The sequence below is a fragment of the Triturus cristatus genome, chromosome 3_2 (genome assembly GCF_964204655.1).
Source record: "Triturus cristatus chromosome 3_2, aTriCri1.1, whole genome shotgun sequence".
NCBI classification, from domain to species: domain Eukaryota; kingdom Metazoa; phylum Chordata; class Amphibia; order Caudata; family Salamandridae; genus Triturus; species Triturus cristatus.
The window spans coordinates 926,070,162-926,088,347 of NC_140584.1; the positions used below are offsets into that span (position 1 = coordinate 926,070,162).

At 48.5% G+C, this 18,186-nt stretch overlaps 1 protein-coding gene across 2 annotated transcripts in view; it reads left to right on the forward strand.

The window, feature by feature from the left end:
• Nucleotides 1-18,186, forward strand: part of CLTC (clathrin heavy chain) — an 853,725-nt gene that overhangs the window by 438,819 nt on the left and 396,720 nt on the right. For both annotated transcript variants that reach the window (XM_085649401.1, XM_085649400.1), the window contains exon 14: nucleotides 7,560-7,723. In XM_085649401.1, the coding sequence (XP_085505527.1) occupies nucleotides 7,560-7,723 (164 nt within the window). The remainder of the gene's footprint in view (nucleotides 1-7,559; nucleotides 7,724-18,186) is intronic.

Here is an 18,186-nt window from a genome sequence, read left to right on the forward strand (position 1 = left end):
TACAGAAGGCAAAACGGGGCGGAAGCAACACGGGGAAAAGAAATAACCACAGAACAGGCTAAAATACGATAAACAAGGGGAGAAAAAAGATAATTAAACCAAGCAGGCACAGATTCACGTCAAGACAAGGGTGGGCGGAGCAGCTGGGAGGCGGGAGCGGGGAGGGTTACAGAAGGCAAAAGCGGGGCGGAGAGCAACACGGGGAAAATGAAATAACCACAAAGCAAGCAAAAATACGATAAACAAGGGGAAAAAAAGATAATTAAACCAAGCAGGCACAGATTCACGTCAAGGCAGGGGCACAAACAACTGCAGTGGCGGCAGCCGGCGGACGAAGCAGCAGCGAGGCAGAGGGCAGGCAAGGGGCACACGCAGCAGCTGGTGGCCGTGCGGCGCGGGGGTGTCCCACAAGTGGGTCACACTCACCTGCGTCGCACGGTCGCCATTAAGGCCAAGTGCGCGGGTGGGCGGAGCAGCTGGGAGGCGGGGAGGGTTACAGAAGGCAAAGGGGGCGGGGACAGGCGGCGGTGGCGGGAGCGGGGAGGGTTACAGAAGGCAAAACGGGGCGGAAGCAACACGGGGAAAGGAAATAACCACAGAACAGGCTAAAATACGATAAACAAGGGGAGAAAAAAGATAATTAAACCAAGCAGGCACAGATTCACGTCAAGACAAGGGTGGGCGGAGCAGCTGGGAGGCGGGAGCGGGGAGGGTTACAGAAGGCAAAAGCGGGGCGGAGAGCAACACGGGGAAAATGAAATAACCACAAAGCAAGCAAAAATACGATAAACAAGGGGAAAAAAAGAAAATTAAACCAAGCAGCCACAGATTCACGTCAAGGCAGGGGCCCAAACAACTGCAGTGGCGGCAGCCGGCGGACGAAGCAGCAGCGAGGCAGAGGGCAGGCAAGGGGCACACGCAGCAGCTGGTGGCCGTGCGGCGCGGGGGTGTCCCACAAGTGGGTCACACTCACCTGCGTCGCACGGTCGCCATTTAAGGCCAAGTGCGCGGGTGGGCGGAGCAGCTGGGAGGCGGGAGCGGGGAGGGTTACAGAAGGCAAAGGGGGCGGGGACAGGCGGCGGTGGCGGGAGCGGGGAGGGTTACAGAAGGCAAAACGGGTCGGAAGCAACACGGGGAAAAGAAATAACCACAGAACAGGCTAAAATACGATAAACAAGGGGAGAAAAAAGATAATTAAACCAAGCAGGCACAGATTCACGTCAAGACAAGGGTGGGCGGAGCAGCTGGGAGGCGGGAGCGGGGAGGGTTACAGAAGGCAAAAGCGGGGCGAAGAGCAACACGGGGAAAATGAAATAACCACAAAGCAAGCAAAAATACGATAAACAAGGGGAAAAAAAGATAATTAAACCAAGCAGGCACAGATTCACGTCAAGGCAGGGGCACAAACAACTGCAGTGGCGGCAGCCGGCGGACGAAGCAGCAGCGAGGCAGAGGGCAGGCAAGGGGCACACGCAGCAGCTGGTGGCCGTGCGGCGCGGGGGTGTCCCACAAGTGGGTCACACTCACCTGCGTCGCACGGTCGCCATTAAGGCCAAGTGCGCGGGTGGGCGGAGCAGCTGGGAGGCGGGAGCGGGGGGGGTTACAGAAGGCAAAGGGGGCGGGGACAGGCGGCGGTGGCGGGAGCGGGGAGGGTTACAGAAGGCAAAACGGGGCGGAAGCAACACGGGGAAAGGAAATAACCACAGAACAGGCTAAAATACGATAAACAAGGGGAGAAAAAAGATAATTAAACCAAGCAGGCCCAGATTCACGTCAAGACAAGGGTGGGCGGAGCAGCTGGGAGGCGGGAGCGGGGAGGGTTACAGAAGGCAAAAGCGGGGCGGAGAGCAACACGGGGAAAATGAAATAACCACAAAGCAAGCAAAAATACGATAAACAAGGGGAAAAAAAGATAATTAAACCAAGCAGGCACAGATTCACGTCAAGGCAGGGGCCCAAACAACTGCAGTGGCGGCAGCCGGCGGACGAAGCAGCAGCGAGGCAGAGGGCAGGCAAGGGGCACACGCAGCAGCTGGTGGCCGTGCGGCGCGGGGGTGTCCCACAAGTGGGTCACACTCACCTGCGTCGCACGGTCGCCATTTAAGGCCAAGTGCGCGGGTGGGCGGAGCAGCTGGGAGGCGGGAGCGGGGAGGGTTACAGAAGGCAAAGGGGGCGGGGACAGGCGGCGGTGGCGGGAGCGGGGAGGGTTACAGAAGGCAAAACGGGGCGGAAGCAACACGGGGAAAAGAAATAACCACAGAACAGGCTAAAATACGATAAACAAGGGGAGAAAAAAGATAATTAAACCAAGCAGGCACAGATTCACGTCAAGACAAGGGTGGGCGGAGCAGCTGGGAGGCGGGAGCGGGGAGGGTTACAGAAGGCAAAAGCGGGGCGGGGGGAAAGACTACACTATTGATCCACCTACAGATAATGACCCAGACCATTACCCTGCAAATCCTTCCCCTCCTGATGACAACTTGGGTTATTTGGAACTGCTCGCTGGAGCTGAACAATATCACGGGGTACAGCTACAATTAAGAATACCTAGAAGAAGACTTCCTGTTTGGAACTTTGAGTAGTACACACCGATCTAGTCCGACTCTCCCTATGCTCATAGCCATGCTGAGACATGCAGATGACATTTTCAAGGATCCTGTTTGTGCTCCTATTCTGACCCCAGAATAGATGAGCAGTATAAACCTGCACCATCTGATCCATTCTTCATTAAGGGGTAGTTACACTTAGACTCCCTTGATGTCTCTAATGCCCGTAAACGTGCTAATTCACAAACCTCTGGAAATGCTCCCCCTCTGGGCAAGGAGTTAAAATTAAGACACCTCTGGCAAAAGAATAGCTGCCTAGGCGATGAATCATTGGTGCACTGCCAACACCCAGGCCCTCTTAGCCAGGTATGATGGAGTGCACTGGGACGAAATGGAGCAATTGCTCCAATATCTCCCAGATGAGCACAAAGCTAAAACACAGATTTAATACAGGAAGGAAAGCTCATTTCTAATTCCTCTATTAGATTTGCCTTGGATACTGCTGATACCGCAGCTCGAGAGATTAACACTATTGTGTTACTTAGACATGCCTGGTTGAGGATTTCCGGTTTTAAACCTGAAGTCCAGCAATTCATCTTAGACACTCCGTTTGATAAAGAGCATCTTTTCTGGCCTGAAGTTGATCAGTCATTAGAGAAAATGAAAAAAGACAGTCAACTTCAAACTGGGGCTCCTTTTGTCGCTCCTTTTACTGTGTGGGGGGTCCAAGGCCACATCCTCCTACACCAATGTTTCCTCGTATAAAGGCAACAATCAATCTTTCTCCACAAGAAGCTTCTTTAGAGGAGGATAAAGCGGAAACAACGGTAGGGGAAAGAGTTCTACACTCCAGAACTCCCCTTCCCCCCGATCATTTAAGACCTGTCGGGGGACGTCTTCTACAATTCCTCCCCATTTGGTAATCTATAACAGATGAATGGGTGTTAGGATTTATCCAACATGGTTTTTGCCTGGAGCTTACCACCAATCCTCCAAACATTCCACCTCATTCTCAAAACCTTTCACCAGAACATTTGCACCTGCTCAAACAGGAAATCCAGTCTCTTGCTAAAAGGAGCAATAGAACCAGTATCATTGCTATTTCAAGGGTCAGGTGTTTACTGCCTGTATTTTCTAATTCCCAAAAAGGACGGTTCGTTAAGACCTATTCTGGACCTCAGAGAACTGAAGCACTACTGTCAGAATATTTCCACCTGGTGACACTTCAACAAGTGCTTCCACTTTTACAACAGGGTGACTTAAGAATGCATATTTCCATATTCCAATTCACCCCGCTCCACGCAAATATCTCAGATTTGTTATAGCGGGTCAACATTACCAATTCAAAGTACTCCCGTTTGGAGTGACCACTGCTCCCAGAGTATTTAGCAAATGCCTGGCAGTAGTCGCAGCTCATCTAAGAAGACTGCACATACACGTTTTCCCCTACCTGGATGACTGGCTTATCAAAGCCGGCACTTACTAGAAGTGTCTCCAACACACTCAATCCACAATTCACCTACTACATGAACTAGAGTTTACAGTGAATGCTTTGAATTCCCATCAGCAGCATTCAAACACACAGCTTTATCTGGGAGCCACCATAGACACTCAAAAAGCTCTAGCCTCTCCCAGTGCAGCCAGAATTCACAATATTCAGTTTCTTCTCACTCAGTTTCAGCCCAATCACTCATTACCAGCCAGAGTCTTCTTACAACTGCTGGGGGGAATGATGGCGTCTTGCATCATAATCATACCCCATACAGGACTTCACAAGTGTCCCCTTCAAGAAGGCTTAGCAAGTCAGTGAAACCAGTCACAGGGTCGATTAACCGATCTGATGTTGGTAGACAGCTGCACCCATCGCTCTCTGCGATGGTGGAACCCACAAAATGTATCCAAAGGGTGGTCCTTCATCGACCCTGTTCCAGACAGTGCTAACAGCCGATGCATGGCTCACTGGTTGGGGTGCTCACTTACAGGATCACGCAATCCTAGGCATGTGGAGTCTAAAGCACAAAAAACTCCATATAAACCACCTAGAGCTACTAGCAGTGTTTCTAGCGCTCCAAGCCTTTCAAACTCACCTTGTAGGCAAAGCTGTCCTAGTCCGCACAGACAACTTGACAGCTATGAACTATATACAAAAACAGGGGGGGAGGGGGAGGTGGGGGGGAGCACACTCTCCAACTGTCACGCCTAGCACAAGTCATTTGGAAATGGGCACTACACCACATGATTTATCTCCTGGCAGAACACCTTCCAGGAGTAAACAATCAGATTGCCGATCTTCTCAGCAGACAGAGGCAGCAAATCCACGAGTGGTAACTTCATCCTCGGGGTCTCCTCCCCTACTTTCAGGAATGGGGATTTCCTCAGATAGACCTGTTTGCCACAGCAGAACACGCAAAATGACCAAGCTTCGCCTTTAGGTTCCCACACCCCCTCTCCAAAGGCAATGCCCTATGGATGAACTGGTCAGGGATATTTGCTTACGCTTTTCCGCCTCTCCCACTCATTCCACTGGTAGTTTGAAACCCCAGGCAAACCAACCTGCTGGAGCTGTCAGTGGTTCCACACCAAAAGCTGCATCTCCCCTCCAGTTCCTCATTCAGAGCCATGGAGAAATCAGGCATCCAAATCCCACAGAACTCAACCTGGCGATCTGGCTCCTGAAATCATAGTTTGGTTTTTTTTTTTTTTTTTTTTTAAGGGTTTTTATATAGCTCTGGCCAGACCCGAAGGTATCAGAGCGCTTTATAACCTTTTGTCAGGTAGCAATCATAAAGTGAGAAAATATAAACACAGTAGTAACCACAGGGATTCGTGACGAGTTCTGTTCAGGGAGGGGGGACAAATGTATCCATCGGATAGCAGTGTAAAACAATAGTAAATGGATTAATTTGTGATCCGTGTCCAGAGGTAGGTGATGTCGGTGTTCTTCTCAACATGACTGTATTCTCCACTGGGTTAGGATTGTGTGGCAGCTATCACTTCAGAAGAGATCGGCTGAGATAGAGGTCTTTGAGCTGGCTTTTGAAGTTTTTTAAAGGAGGGGTTTGTCCTGATATGGGCTGGGAGGTCATTCCAGATTTTGTGCATTGCCGGAGAAGAAGCGTGCTAAAGTTTTTTTTGTTTTTGAGTTCTCGGAGGGGCGAGGAGTAGGGTGTTCCTTGTCTGACCAGCCTTGTTGAGTTTGGATGCCAGTTCGGCAGGTTTACCCGTGTCCAGAGCTTTGTTGTATACTTACAAGACAGACAACACTTATCTTTATTCAGAGTACCAGTGATTAAAGCCTTTATGGAAGGATTACAAGAGTGATACCACCAAGAGTCCCACCTGCACCAGTGTGGAACCTAAACATAGTCCTTACAAGGCTAGTGAGTCCACTATTTGAACCAATGCATAGGTGCCAATTACAATTCCGCTCATGGAAATTTGCTTTCCTCATTGCAATAACTTCACTGAGGAGAGTTGATGATCTCCAGACATTAACTATACAAGAGCCCTTCTTTCAGCTTCATAGAGACAGTGATTCTTCACACCAATCCTAAATTTCTCCCTAAAGTAGTTTCTGCCTTTCATATCAATCAGACGGTTGTTACCTTTTGTTCTTTCCTCAACCTGATTCTGTAGCAGAACGAGCTCTACTCACCCTTGATATTAGAAGAGCTGTACTATATTATGTTGAAAGAACAAAAGAATTTCGCAAAACAAAGAAACAATTGCTTTTGCTCCATCAAACTATGTCAATCCCATATCTAAATCGGGCATTACAAGATGGATTGTAAAATGTATCCAGACGTGTTATGCGAAAGCAAAAAGAACTTTAATACCCCCTGGAGCGATTTCCACTCGCAAAATAGGGGCTACTATAGCCTTCTTGGGGAATATTCCCCTAGCTGACATCTGTAAGGCAGCAACATGGTCTACACCTCACACATTCACCAAACATTGTGTAGATGTGTTACCGAGGCAACAAGCTAATGTTAGGCCAGTCAGTACTTAAAACACTGTTAGACAACTACAGCTTAGCCAACACTCTGGCAGCATACTGCTTTATAGTCTAAGCAAACCATGTGATCTATAGCTCTCATTCCTCGAACGGATAATGTTTCTTACCCAGTAAGCATCTGTTCTTGGCATGTAGAGCTGTAGATTCACATTCACCCACCGGTCTCCCTGGTCTCCTCTCGTTGTTGCAGTTCTCAGTTTACTAACATACGCATGGACATCTCTGTTCTACACTTACTAACTCCATTCTCGCCCTCTGCGGGGAAAAAAATCTAAAAATGGAGTCCATGCCCATGCGCACTATCACTGAAAGGAGGAGTCCCCTTACCTTGTGACTGGAAAGACTTCTTCGAAGAAAAACAAATTGCAAACATCCAGACCCAACACTATATGGCAGGAGTATGCAAAACAGGTGAATCTACAGCTCTACATGCCAAGAACAGATACTTACTGGGTAAGTAACATTATCCATACAGAGCCAGCTTCCTACAGTAGTTCACTCTGCTAGATCTCGCCCTTGTTCCTCACAAGAAGCTTGACTACAGCCCAGACCTTCTCACGCAAAACAACGGAGAACTCAAGCACCCCCAGTCCGCAGCAGCTCAATGTTGTAATCTGGCTCCTGAGTTTGGTTATCTCAAATTTTTTGAAGAAGAATATATGTCCATTCTTTGTGAGGCATGCAGACCTGCTACCAACGGCCAATTGGCAGCATTGTGTGCACTGTTGCCTTCCAAAACATATTCACGCTCTGACACATTCCGTAGAAGACATATCTATTACCTCCCTCATCTTTTAGTCAGGCCTTGCCTACACCTCCATTCGGTTACATTTGCCTGCTGTGATTGCTTAAGTATCCTTCACTAAGAGAATTACATTTGTAATTTAAATGCCCCCATGTTTGCTTATAGAAGTTGTCAGCAGCATTTCTCTGTCAAAATAATTAGTTTTTCTTTGAACATCTTATTTAGGTCTATATTTTGATTTCCCCTGTTTTAGGTCTGTTTTATTTCTTGGGATCCATTGTTAACTTCAGCCAGGACCCTGATGTACACTTCAAATACATCCAAGCTGCCTGCAAGACTGGCCAAATTAAGGAGGTGGAACGTATTTGCAGAGAAAGCAATTGCTATGATCCTGAGCGTGTGAAAAATTTCCTGAAGGTAAAAATTTAGACCGCAGCGAAAGCATGCTACCGGTATATGGTGGTTGCTCGTATGACCTACACAATTGGCATTTCGACAGTGCTTGCATGATCTTTAGCAGGTGATTATATAATTTGTGTGTGGAATTTTTAAAGGGTATCTGTCAATATTTGGAGCCTGCTACCGTACATTCTTTAATTGCATAGCCAATAAGACATTTAAGTCTTAGGGCTGCTGTTTATTTTAACATTTAGCTAACATTTTATGAATTCAGGCAAGCATCGCCGAAAGGCTTGTTGAACTACCAAGTGCAGTATGTGTCCAATACATTTCCTTCTACTCTTACCCTGCACTAAGTGTTTATCCCAGAGTGTAGCCTTCTCACTACTCCCAGACAGACCCAGAATAGTCGAATACAAAATTGTAGCAAACTGTCCCCATCTTATTTTAGTTTGTATTTTTTTAATTTTAGTTGGCATGGAAAGGCTTAGACAGACTAGCTCTGATGAAAGCAGGTCATATATCTCTCAACAGTAGCAAAATAAAACAGCTTACTTTACAGCATGTATGAATTAATTCAGATTTGTTTCCAAGGAGGGTGTCCTGGTACTGGAAGGAAGAGGTTGTAGCAGGTGGATTGGTCCAGTTGAAAAACCCTAGTTTTCTGATTTTTCCTTGAAAAGGCAATCTGTGATATCTAGAAGCCTTATAGAGATAATTAGAATGGAAAGAGGGAGATAATTACAATATCAGGTAGCCAAGTGGCTGTCAGTGCACCTGCGTTTGATGCCGACTCTTCAACTGAACCTTCTTAGGTTGCCCGCTCCTTCTCTGCGCTCTACAAATCTACATTGCATGTAATATGGAACAACATGGTTGGCTGTGGCAGAGTGGAGAGTCTGTGAATGAAAGTATCTGATAGAGACTACTAGCCGCAGATTCCTTCATGTAGAATTGTCCCCAGACGTGAGTCTGGACCCGGAAATCTTTCTTGCCCAGCAACCCTGCGCGGCGTCGCCTGCAGCTTCGGCCCCGGCGCCGACTGGTTCGGATCTAGGCTCGGAGGATGTGGTGTCGTTGGGGTGCAGCCCTTCGGGGGTCCCTCCTTCGGAACATGGCGCCTCTGCTTCGCCGCAAACTCCCGCGGTAGTCCCTGTGGTGTCGCGGGAGGTCGCCGGGGCTCGGGTCGCACCCCCGAGACGTCCTCTGGACAGGCGGCGGCCTTGTCCAAGGCCGAGGTGACGCCGCTACGGCGCCGGCAGCTGTTGGCAGTGGCGGCGCCACAGGGGTCGGCGGAGGGCCCATCTCGCCCTGTCACAGGTTGCGGCTGGTGGGGTACTCCTCGTCCCTCCCCGAGCCCTTCTCGTCCCTCCATGCAGGCGGTTGCCTCGTCGGAGGTCAGGTCGCCGCCGTTCTGGCGCCGCCCCTTCACCACCCCGGCTCCGGCCCAGCTCAGGTCTCCTGCGCCGTGTGCTGTCGGAGGTCGCCCCGGCATCTCCTCCAGCGCCGGTCGACGACTGTCCTGCCTCAGGTTGCGGACTCTACGGCGCCGGGCCGACGTCGGGTCGTAGGCTCTTCTATGGACGCCTCCTCTTCTCCAGAGGTTCGGCAGTTGCTGGTGTCATCCTCGCCGGAGACGGGCCGCTGTGTCGTGGCTTTTTCCCCCAACGTCATCTAAAGGCGGCTCCTCGCAGTCTCCACGACCACGGTCTTCACCTGAGGAGCCGCAGGTCCCCCCACTCCTTGGTCCCTCTTCCTTCCTTTCCGACCTTGTCCCTTCCTTCCTCCGGTTGGCTTGGGGGATGGCCGCCTTAGCTTGCAGCCGTCACCTAACGAGGAGCTGCTTTCCCCTCCGCGGGGCCCTACGGAGGCAGGTGCGGCTTTCGCCCGCGCTGTTTCCTCGGCTGTGGGAATTTTGCGCATGGATGATCCAGCTACCCATTTCCCCGCAGATCATCTTCTGGAGGTTCTCCATCAGGGCTCTAGTGGTAGGGAACTGTTGCTTCCCTTCGAGGGTTCACTCCATTCTTCTCTCTTGGGGACTTGGGGCTGCCCCGCTACGGGGGACCCGGTGCCCCAGCACCTTCTGCACTGCCACCATCCGGCACCGCATGATCCAGTGTGCCTTTCTCTTCACCTTTCGGCCAGAGGCCCCCTTTTGCAGTCTGCTTTTCCTCTGCTGTTGTCTCCCCCGTCACGGGAGGCCCGCTGGCTGGACTCCTGGGGGTGCAATATGTTTGCCTCGACCAGTGCGGCTCTGCGGGTCCTTAACACACTGTGTTTTGGCTAGGGCAACTTCTTACTTGTGGGACTCGGCGGAGTCCCTTATGTCTGCCACTTCTCAGGAGGGTGCTTGTGTGGATTTGAGACACCATGTCTTGGATAGTCGGGAGCTGGCGGCGTTTATCCTTCGCTCCGCACTGGACATCTCGGAGGTGCGGGGTCGTGCCATGGCTTCTTCGGTTGCCCTTCGTCGCCATGCCTGGCTTCGGGACAGTGTGTTCCCGGAGAATGTTTGAGAACAGCTGGTGGACCTTCCCTTCGATGGTGCTCTTTTGTTCCATGCCCCTGTGGAGCCAGCCGTCCAGAGGTTCTTGGCGGGGCTTTGCCCTCCTCCTCCTCCCCCTCCTCCTCCTCCTCAGTGACCTGCGTGTTGATCTGGTTCTTGGAGCTGTTCTTCCGTTGGGGCGGGTCGCCCCGGTTGTCTGTTCTGTGTGGTTCATGGCCACTTGAGTCTTCCTTGCTGAGGCTGTGGTTCTGTTGGCTGCTGGCCAGCCCTTTTTGACTGTGTGTTTTTCCTTTGGATTTTTTACACCATGCTGGGCCTGAGTTTGGGCCTTCTGCGTTTCCCATCTGGCTGCTTGATAGGCCTCCTGTGGGTTTTTTGCCGCAGGTCTTTTTTGTTGTCCTCTGCTCCGGACGTTTCCTCCTAAGAGGTTCCCATGTCTTGGGACATGACATGCCCTATGTGGGGCTGGATTGACTGTTATATAGCCCTGGTATGTGCTGGGGAGTTGTGGTCTCCTGCGGGCTTCTGCTGTTCGTGGCGTTATGGTATGTTGAGGATGCAACCTTCTTCGCCTTTTTGCTTTGAGTGTTTCGTTCTGTGGTGTCCCTGGCGGAGCTTACCAGTGCCACCCTCTTGTTCTTTCTGCACTGTTGTGCCTTCTTGGGGCTTTAGTGGGACTGTCATCCTGCCTTCCACGCTGCTTCCAGTGGGCCTTGCACTCGGTTCTACCTCTTCTTCCTGTGGGGGGAGATGGTGCCTGCCTTCTGGACCCTCTTGCGGGCGCTGCTTGTCCCTGCGGGACGTTAGACGATTCTTTTTGGGTGACCTTGAGTTCCCCTTATCGGCTTCCGCCTCCTTCTTGCTGCTGGCGCCATCCTGTCTGGGCTTGCCTTTGCTCTGCCTCTTCTCCTTGGATTCTCTCTTCTCCTTCGGTGCTCCTTTCCTTGCCTTGGCCTTGGGTGGAGGTTTTGTTGCCTCATGGGGGCGTGGGGTGTTTGGCCTCTTTGTGCCCTGCCTTGTATCCTCTGCTGAATGAGGACAGGCTATCTTCTTTTCGTTTCCCTTTGCCTGGGAGACGGGGCTCCTCATCCTGTTTTCGGACTCTGCCCCCGTGCGGTCTTCTGTTATGCCCAGGTGGGTGGGGTCCTCTCGTAGACCCTCCTTCCCCTTGGGTATGGCTTGGGTATCTATTCTACGTTAAGGAATCTGCGTCTGGTAGTCTCTATCAGATGTACGAGTTACTTACCTTCGGTAACAATGTATCTGGTAGAGACCATTCTAGCCGTACATTCCTTCACGGCCCGCCCTGCCTCCCCGTTCTGCGAGGGCTTGTGATTTGGTATTTTGCACTCGCTTCCCTGTGGGTGGCTGTGTCTTCTATGAGTACATTCTTTCCCTCTTTCTGTCAGGCTGTCCCTGTTTCCTCCCCGATGTCACATGGGAGGATAGGTTTGTTGGTACTTCTGGCTCTTTGTGATCCTTGAGGTTGGGGTCTTTTGGCTGTGCCTCTGCCCTTGTTCCTGATGGGCGTTGTCACACTGTGATGGGGATGTCCTGGAGTTTTGTCGTTCCCTGTGTGTCCCCGACTGGTTCCCCTTCCTTGTCTTTGGTTGGGGTTGTAGTCTTATTGCATGTCATTGTGACATTTTTACATATGTGTATCTCACACAGGAGGGTCAGAGGTAGAATAATGCCACCAAATACCTCTACCAGAAAATGAAAAAACACACAATGTATAAGGTAGCAACAATTCGAAACCAACTAGTTACAGATGGGGCACAAAATAGTTTTGGTCCTCCGGTGTGCTCCCGCCAGAGGCACACCAGAGGACCCGGTCGGTATTTTGAGAAACCGACAGAGGTGAGTGACTCTGACGGTTGAGTGGGATGACCTTAAACTATATATAGAGCCCTTTGACTATCGACTACAGAGGACTGACACGATTGGTCAAGTATTGTGGCTTTAGCAATGGAAACTTTATAAATAATCATTTTTTGCACTTTTGTGTTAGCAGAGTGACTTAGGTCCATAGGTCCTGAAGAAAGCCCTGAACTTAGTTGTCATCATGGCTGAAACATGTCGACCTAATTAGAACGAGGGTATATATATTTAACCCCTCTTCATTTCCTTTTTAAATACTACCACTTTTTGGGAGGAAGAATAAAAAATTGGTGCCCCTGAGTAGGTAGTTTTTAATCGCCACTTATTATTATTTTCTGCACTCTGCCCCTCCTTACCTTAGAGGTGAGAGACTTGATACGTGCTTTGCACTCCAGCTCCTTCCCATTAGGGGTTAAGTTGTAGCCCACATGGGGTACCTTGCGGTCCCCATGTGTTGGAGGAACCCAATGATGAAGCATGTCACCCTCGGGTGAGTGAGGGTTTTCGTCCAAAATTATTTTGTGCCCCATCTGTAACTAGTTGGTTTCGAATTGTTGCTACCTTATACATTGTGTGTTTTTCATTTTTACATATGTCTTTGTACTAGCAGGGTTGCTGCTCTGTTTCTTATTCTTTTCCTGCCTGTTGGGTACTGCAGTGCCAGGCACTGTTCTTTATGGTGGTGTTCCTCACCATCCATTTTTTTCTGCTCTTTCGCACACTGTTCTTATACTGTCACAGGTTTGTCTGCTGGCGCCACGTTGTGGCGCGGAAAAGTTCTCCGAAGAAAATTGACTTGGGCGCGCCGAGGTGGGTCTTATGTGACCTCGCTGACGTCACATGCGTGGACGATGCCTGGGTGGTGTCGCGTGATGCAGTCTCCCGCCCCCCCCCCCCCCCCCCCTGTCGCGCAGGGATGCTGGGCAAGAAAGTTTTCCGAGTCCAGACTCATGCCTGGGGATAATTCTACGTGAAGGAATCTGCGGCTAGAATCGTCTCTATCCGATATATCGTTACCAAAAGTAAGTAGCTTGTACAACGAGGAAAACCTAACCCTTATATAGATGGGTCTAGCATTGTTGAGGGCCTGATGAACTAAGCATACAGATTTAAATAGCGAATGTTGGTGGATAGGGAGCCAGTGTAGTTTCCTGAAAATTGTAATAGAGCTACAGGGGGTTGGTTGGGAAGATTCAAAATAAAAGCGGCAGCATTTTGAATAACTTTTGGACTGAAAGTGGTGTGCTTGGTTACCCATGTAGAGTGAGTTCCTGGAGTCGAGGAGAGAGAGTTAGGGACTGGACAACAGTCTTTGGTGAAGGGAGAGGGATAACATTTCTTAGTATCCTCAAAAGCTGAAAACCTGGGTGCAATTCAGTTTGTTTTTAAAAAGAAATGGCAATGAAATAGAAAACTTGGATTTTTTGTTGAGGGATTAGGGATGAGGGTAGTGCCAAGTTCTGAACACCATCAAAACAAGAACCAGATGGAGGACTGAATATCAAGGATGAGGATTTTGTCACTGTTAAGCTTGTGACATTTATTATTTATCCAGTCAGTGACTGAAGTCATGCAGTCATTGAAATTGTATTGAAGCCAAAGGATTTTACAGTAGTTGATATGAGGGTGATGTAGATATTGAAGCTAGTGAGGTTTTGTGAAGAGCACTTTGGTCCCTCGCAGGTAACTGGCACAGAAGAGTATCTTAAGGACAATAATGTAATGAACGGAGTTCTCGTCAGAACTAAATGATTTCAATCGAGCAAGGGCTTACTAAAAAATTGTATGCGAAACTATGTCCAAGGCTGCAGGGAGATCAAGTAGAATCAGGGTAGTTGTCATGCTGCTCCAGTATCAATCAGGTCATCCGCCATGGTCAGCAAGGCAGTTTCAGTGGTGTGCTCTGGGCAGAAACCAGAATGGTTAGGACCTAGCTGAGAATGTACTTTTTTATTTCAGAACAGTTGATTTTTGTTCCAGAATGTTCATATTGTAAGTGTACAGAGAAACGGTGTGATAATTTCTGGGAAAAGTGTAATCTGCAGCAGGCATCATGGGTAACGGCAGGATTGGTGGCTGTTTCCAAAGGTTCAGCCCTGTGGTTGTACTGAGGAATATGTTGCAAAGATCTAATGAGTCCGGGCAGATAGTATCTGCTGCTAGAGATGGGGAGTATCTAATTGAGTTCTAAATTTGATAGCACTAAGTGAGGAGAGGATGTTCTCAATAACACGGAGAACTGAGAGAGGGGTATTATTGGATAGAACTTGCACAGGCCCAAAAAAAGGGTAGGATACACTGTCCAAGGATGATTATTTAGGGATTATGAAGGAAACCTAAGTCATTGTATCCAGAAATAAGATAGAAGGGTTAGGTAGAGATCCTGGAAAGGTAGTTTGACATTGTTACAAGTTGGGTGGTGAGTCTTTAACAATGCAGAAATGTCTAGAGAGAAATTATCAGTTGACTGTATCCCAATTTCGTATGAGCTGGTTTATGCCAACCAAATGAGATATCTATGCTTTTTAATGGCAGAGGTGTAGGTCCCTTTTAGTTACTAGGCATTTGTTTTTCCTCCAGCTGCGCTCAGGTGATATAGTGACATTTTGCTTCAGTACTAAATTTTTTTTTGTGCTGCAAATAAACAGACCGTGAAAGATTATTAGAAAATAATGAGAGCAAGCATATGCGAGAGAATCCTTATGATAGTACCCTGGTTGAAAAGATGTAAGCAATTAAACCATCTTCACTAGATGGATTAGTTATTGGGGACAGGAGCTAGTGAAAAGGGTCAAATTAGCAAAGAATGAGGTTACCAGGAGAATGCTAGCAGAGATACCATCATCATTTTCAATGTTGGATCAAATAGCCTCTACCGCCTCTCATGACAGCCACCGAGCCAGTTCCCAACTGCGGCTTGGCTCGCGGCTGCCATCTTGGGACTTTCATCGATTGCTGGAGACGTGCTCGGAGACTCCACCTGGATGGCCCGCCTAACGGTCCGGAGTACCGGAGATCGCAGTGTCTGCGATTCACCACACAGCACAACTAACGGTGAGATCAGGGTGGGCGTGGCTTTCGTGACTGCTCCGGGAGGACTTTGCGGACCGCCATCTTGAGATCGGGTCTCTCTCCACTTCAGTCTGACCCCGATCCGGAGTCTAAATTTAAAGCTCCTACTAACTGCCCCAAACAGGTGACCCGAGACTCCCACCGGAAAAATGCATTCTATTTGATTCCTTGGTTCCCTCGTTCTCTGGGCGCCATTTCACCCTGATACAGACTTCCGTCCTGCCTGGCTCGCCTGACCCTGACGGCGTATCTAAAATGGTGGATTACACCGCGATAATTATCATTGCCTTTGTTTCTGTCAGGCGATCTTGATCATTAGGCAATTATTTTACTTACAAAGATAACCAAATAAGCCCTTCTCTTGCTTTCTTCCTTGCCTAATGCTATCGAGCCCTTTCACCTCACCAACCTCCGTCCTGCCTCAGATGCCTGACCTTAATATGTTGGACCTACCTGCAATCGACCACCACCTAATTGGCCTCCACCCACCCCCTTCTGGCTCCACGATACTTCAGCAAAGAGAGAAGCCCCTCCAACCACACTGGACTACATGGACTGGCTCTCCGAGCTTACACCAGCGAGGCTAGGGATGCTCTCCCACCATCCTCCCCCACCATGACACTGAATATGTGATTCATCTATTCTTTAAATGTTTTACTAGTAACTGATGTAACTTTTTAACTGATGTTAATTTTGTAACATTTTGAACCTTCATGTACAGCGCTCGGATACCTTCGGGTCTAGCCAGCGCTTTATCAAACTCATAACCCTTTAACTCGCTTTTTACTGCCAGCCCTCCCACTTTAGACCTTGAGAGTAACTGATTTGGATTTAGCTACGTTCATGTTGGCAGACTACTCATTTTATTTTCATGGATTTTTCCTACTATCTCCCACGTTAGCTGCTCTACGGCAGTAGGCGTCGGTACCAGCGTACCTACTATCATTTCCCCCATTCTGCTCTATATGTCCTCCCCTACTGCTCAATTGTCCCTTAACGGCCTCCATGAATCTACCTCATACCAAAGCACTCCCTCTCCCCTTTGTGAGGAGGGATCCAGCATTTTTGCCCCGGAGTCTGATTCCCCCCTGAGAGAGTCCAAAGTGTTAAGGGATTCAAACATAGCATGTAATGCCTAAACTGCCTCCTGTAATGTGCCCCTTGCCAAAGCACTTCTTCTCCCCTTGTTGGGGAAGGATCCTGCATTTATGCCCTTGAGTCTCAGATACCACCTCTGAGAGAGTCCACAGTGTTAAGGGATTCACACATAGTGGAGGTTTGGGACTGTTCCCATTAGCGTTGGGATCTCTGCACCGTACACCGTGAAATGGCACTCTTTGAATTCTTTTTGATGATCTCCCCAAGGCTGATACTTTAATCCTCGGATGTACTTCGGCGACCGAGCAACCTTTGGCTGATGGCCGGTGGAGTTGCGCTACGCAGCTATTGAGGAGTTTGGCTCTGGTGCCCCCCCTTGACCGTCTCCTACCCACCCGATCGTCCGACTCTGTCTCTTTCCTCGTCTCACTGCTTTTTCGTACCTTCTCCCGCACCTCTTCCCTCCCTCACTTTTTTTCTTCCTCTTCTATAACTTCCCTCTCTCCCCCTAATCTCTATCCCCTGCCTGCCTTTTCTTCCCCATACTTGAGCCATGCCTTTGTAACTCCTGTATCTCCAGTAACTATGTACCAGAAACTGTTGTAACTATGTAACTATGGTTTGAAGCAATTGTACCTCCTCATGTAAAGCGCTCTGATACCTCTGGGTTTAGCCAGCGCTATATAAAACTTTTCAAATAAATAATAATTAAAAAAAAATAGCAGTGGGAAGAGTCAAGAACTTCATGGAGAATTAGATGTATTGCATTGCTTACCAGAGGTGAGCAGACATGGGACATGCAACCAGTCAGGAAGGTCATACATACAAGAAGTGATGCCCATAGTGATGAGGTGATTATAACCCAAGAGTTTAGGTGATGGGAAATCCAAGCAGTCAATCAGTAAGAGTTATATGGTGGAAAGACTTGTTGGATTGCAAGAAGTAAACTCTAATTTTATAGTGTCTCAGATGTACTTATAGTAGGTTAGGAAGGAGTGAGTAAGCTGCAGAACAAAACTTTGGATCCAAAGAAGAGCAAGCATAAACGTTTAGGTCTATTTAGAAATGAGAACGGTCCAAACAAGGTAGAATAAAGGAACCTGTGCAAATGACTCCATTATTTTCTTGCCCCGACCCTACCCTGCATTCTGTTTCCTTTCAGCTAGGTTCAGCTATATAAATTCCATTTCCTTACATACTTGTTAAAGGATGGATAGTTATATGCTCAGTGCCTCATGTCCTATTTGGCAATGATGAAATAGTGCATCTGTTTACAAAAGGTTTCTCTGGAGTTCTTTTACACTGTCCTTGCTGGGAGAAAAGTGATTTTATTAGAAGATACAGAGAATGACTAACATTGAATATTTAACATATTCACATTCTTGAATCATTCCTTGTCCCTAAGCTGAGAATCGTCGTAAACGTAAATAGCAGTAACATTGTTAAAATGGCCATACTTCAGGACAACAGTGTTTGTTTAGTAGCAAATCCACCTCATTTGCAGCAACCCAAACTTCAGCCAGAGGTGGAAATATCAGCTCTCCTGTTCCTAACTAGAGACCACCATAGCTCAGTTTTCTACCACGTCTGTGAGGGAGTCCCCCAGGCAGAGCCCTGCTCTTACCTTCCAGGGACCTTAAACTGTTACTTTCCTGGTCTACCCTGGTACTGAACAAGCCCTATCTTCAACTACCAGGGTACTGTGAGTTGTCTTTAGGGAAACTTACATTTCCTGTATTTCCTGTACCAGAGAGAACCTTATTAATGTTTCTGTCAACTGTCACCAGCTTTATGCATAAATGTGGAGAAGCAGTCTCTCCACCATTCCTTTTCCGCCTAGGGATGGAAGAATATTTACACTGATGATCTTCATTTCCAGAGTATTTACTACCTTTACTCTAATTACAAGACTCTTCGCAGT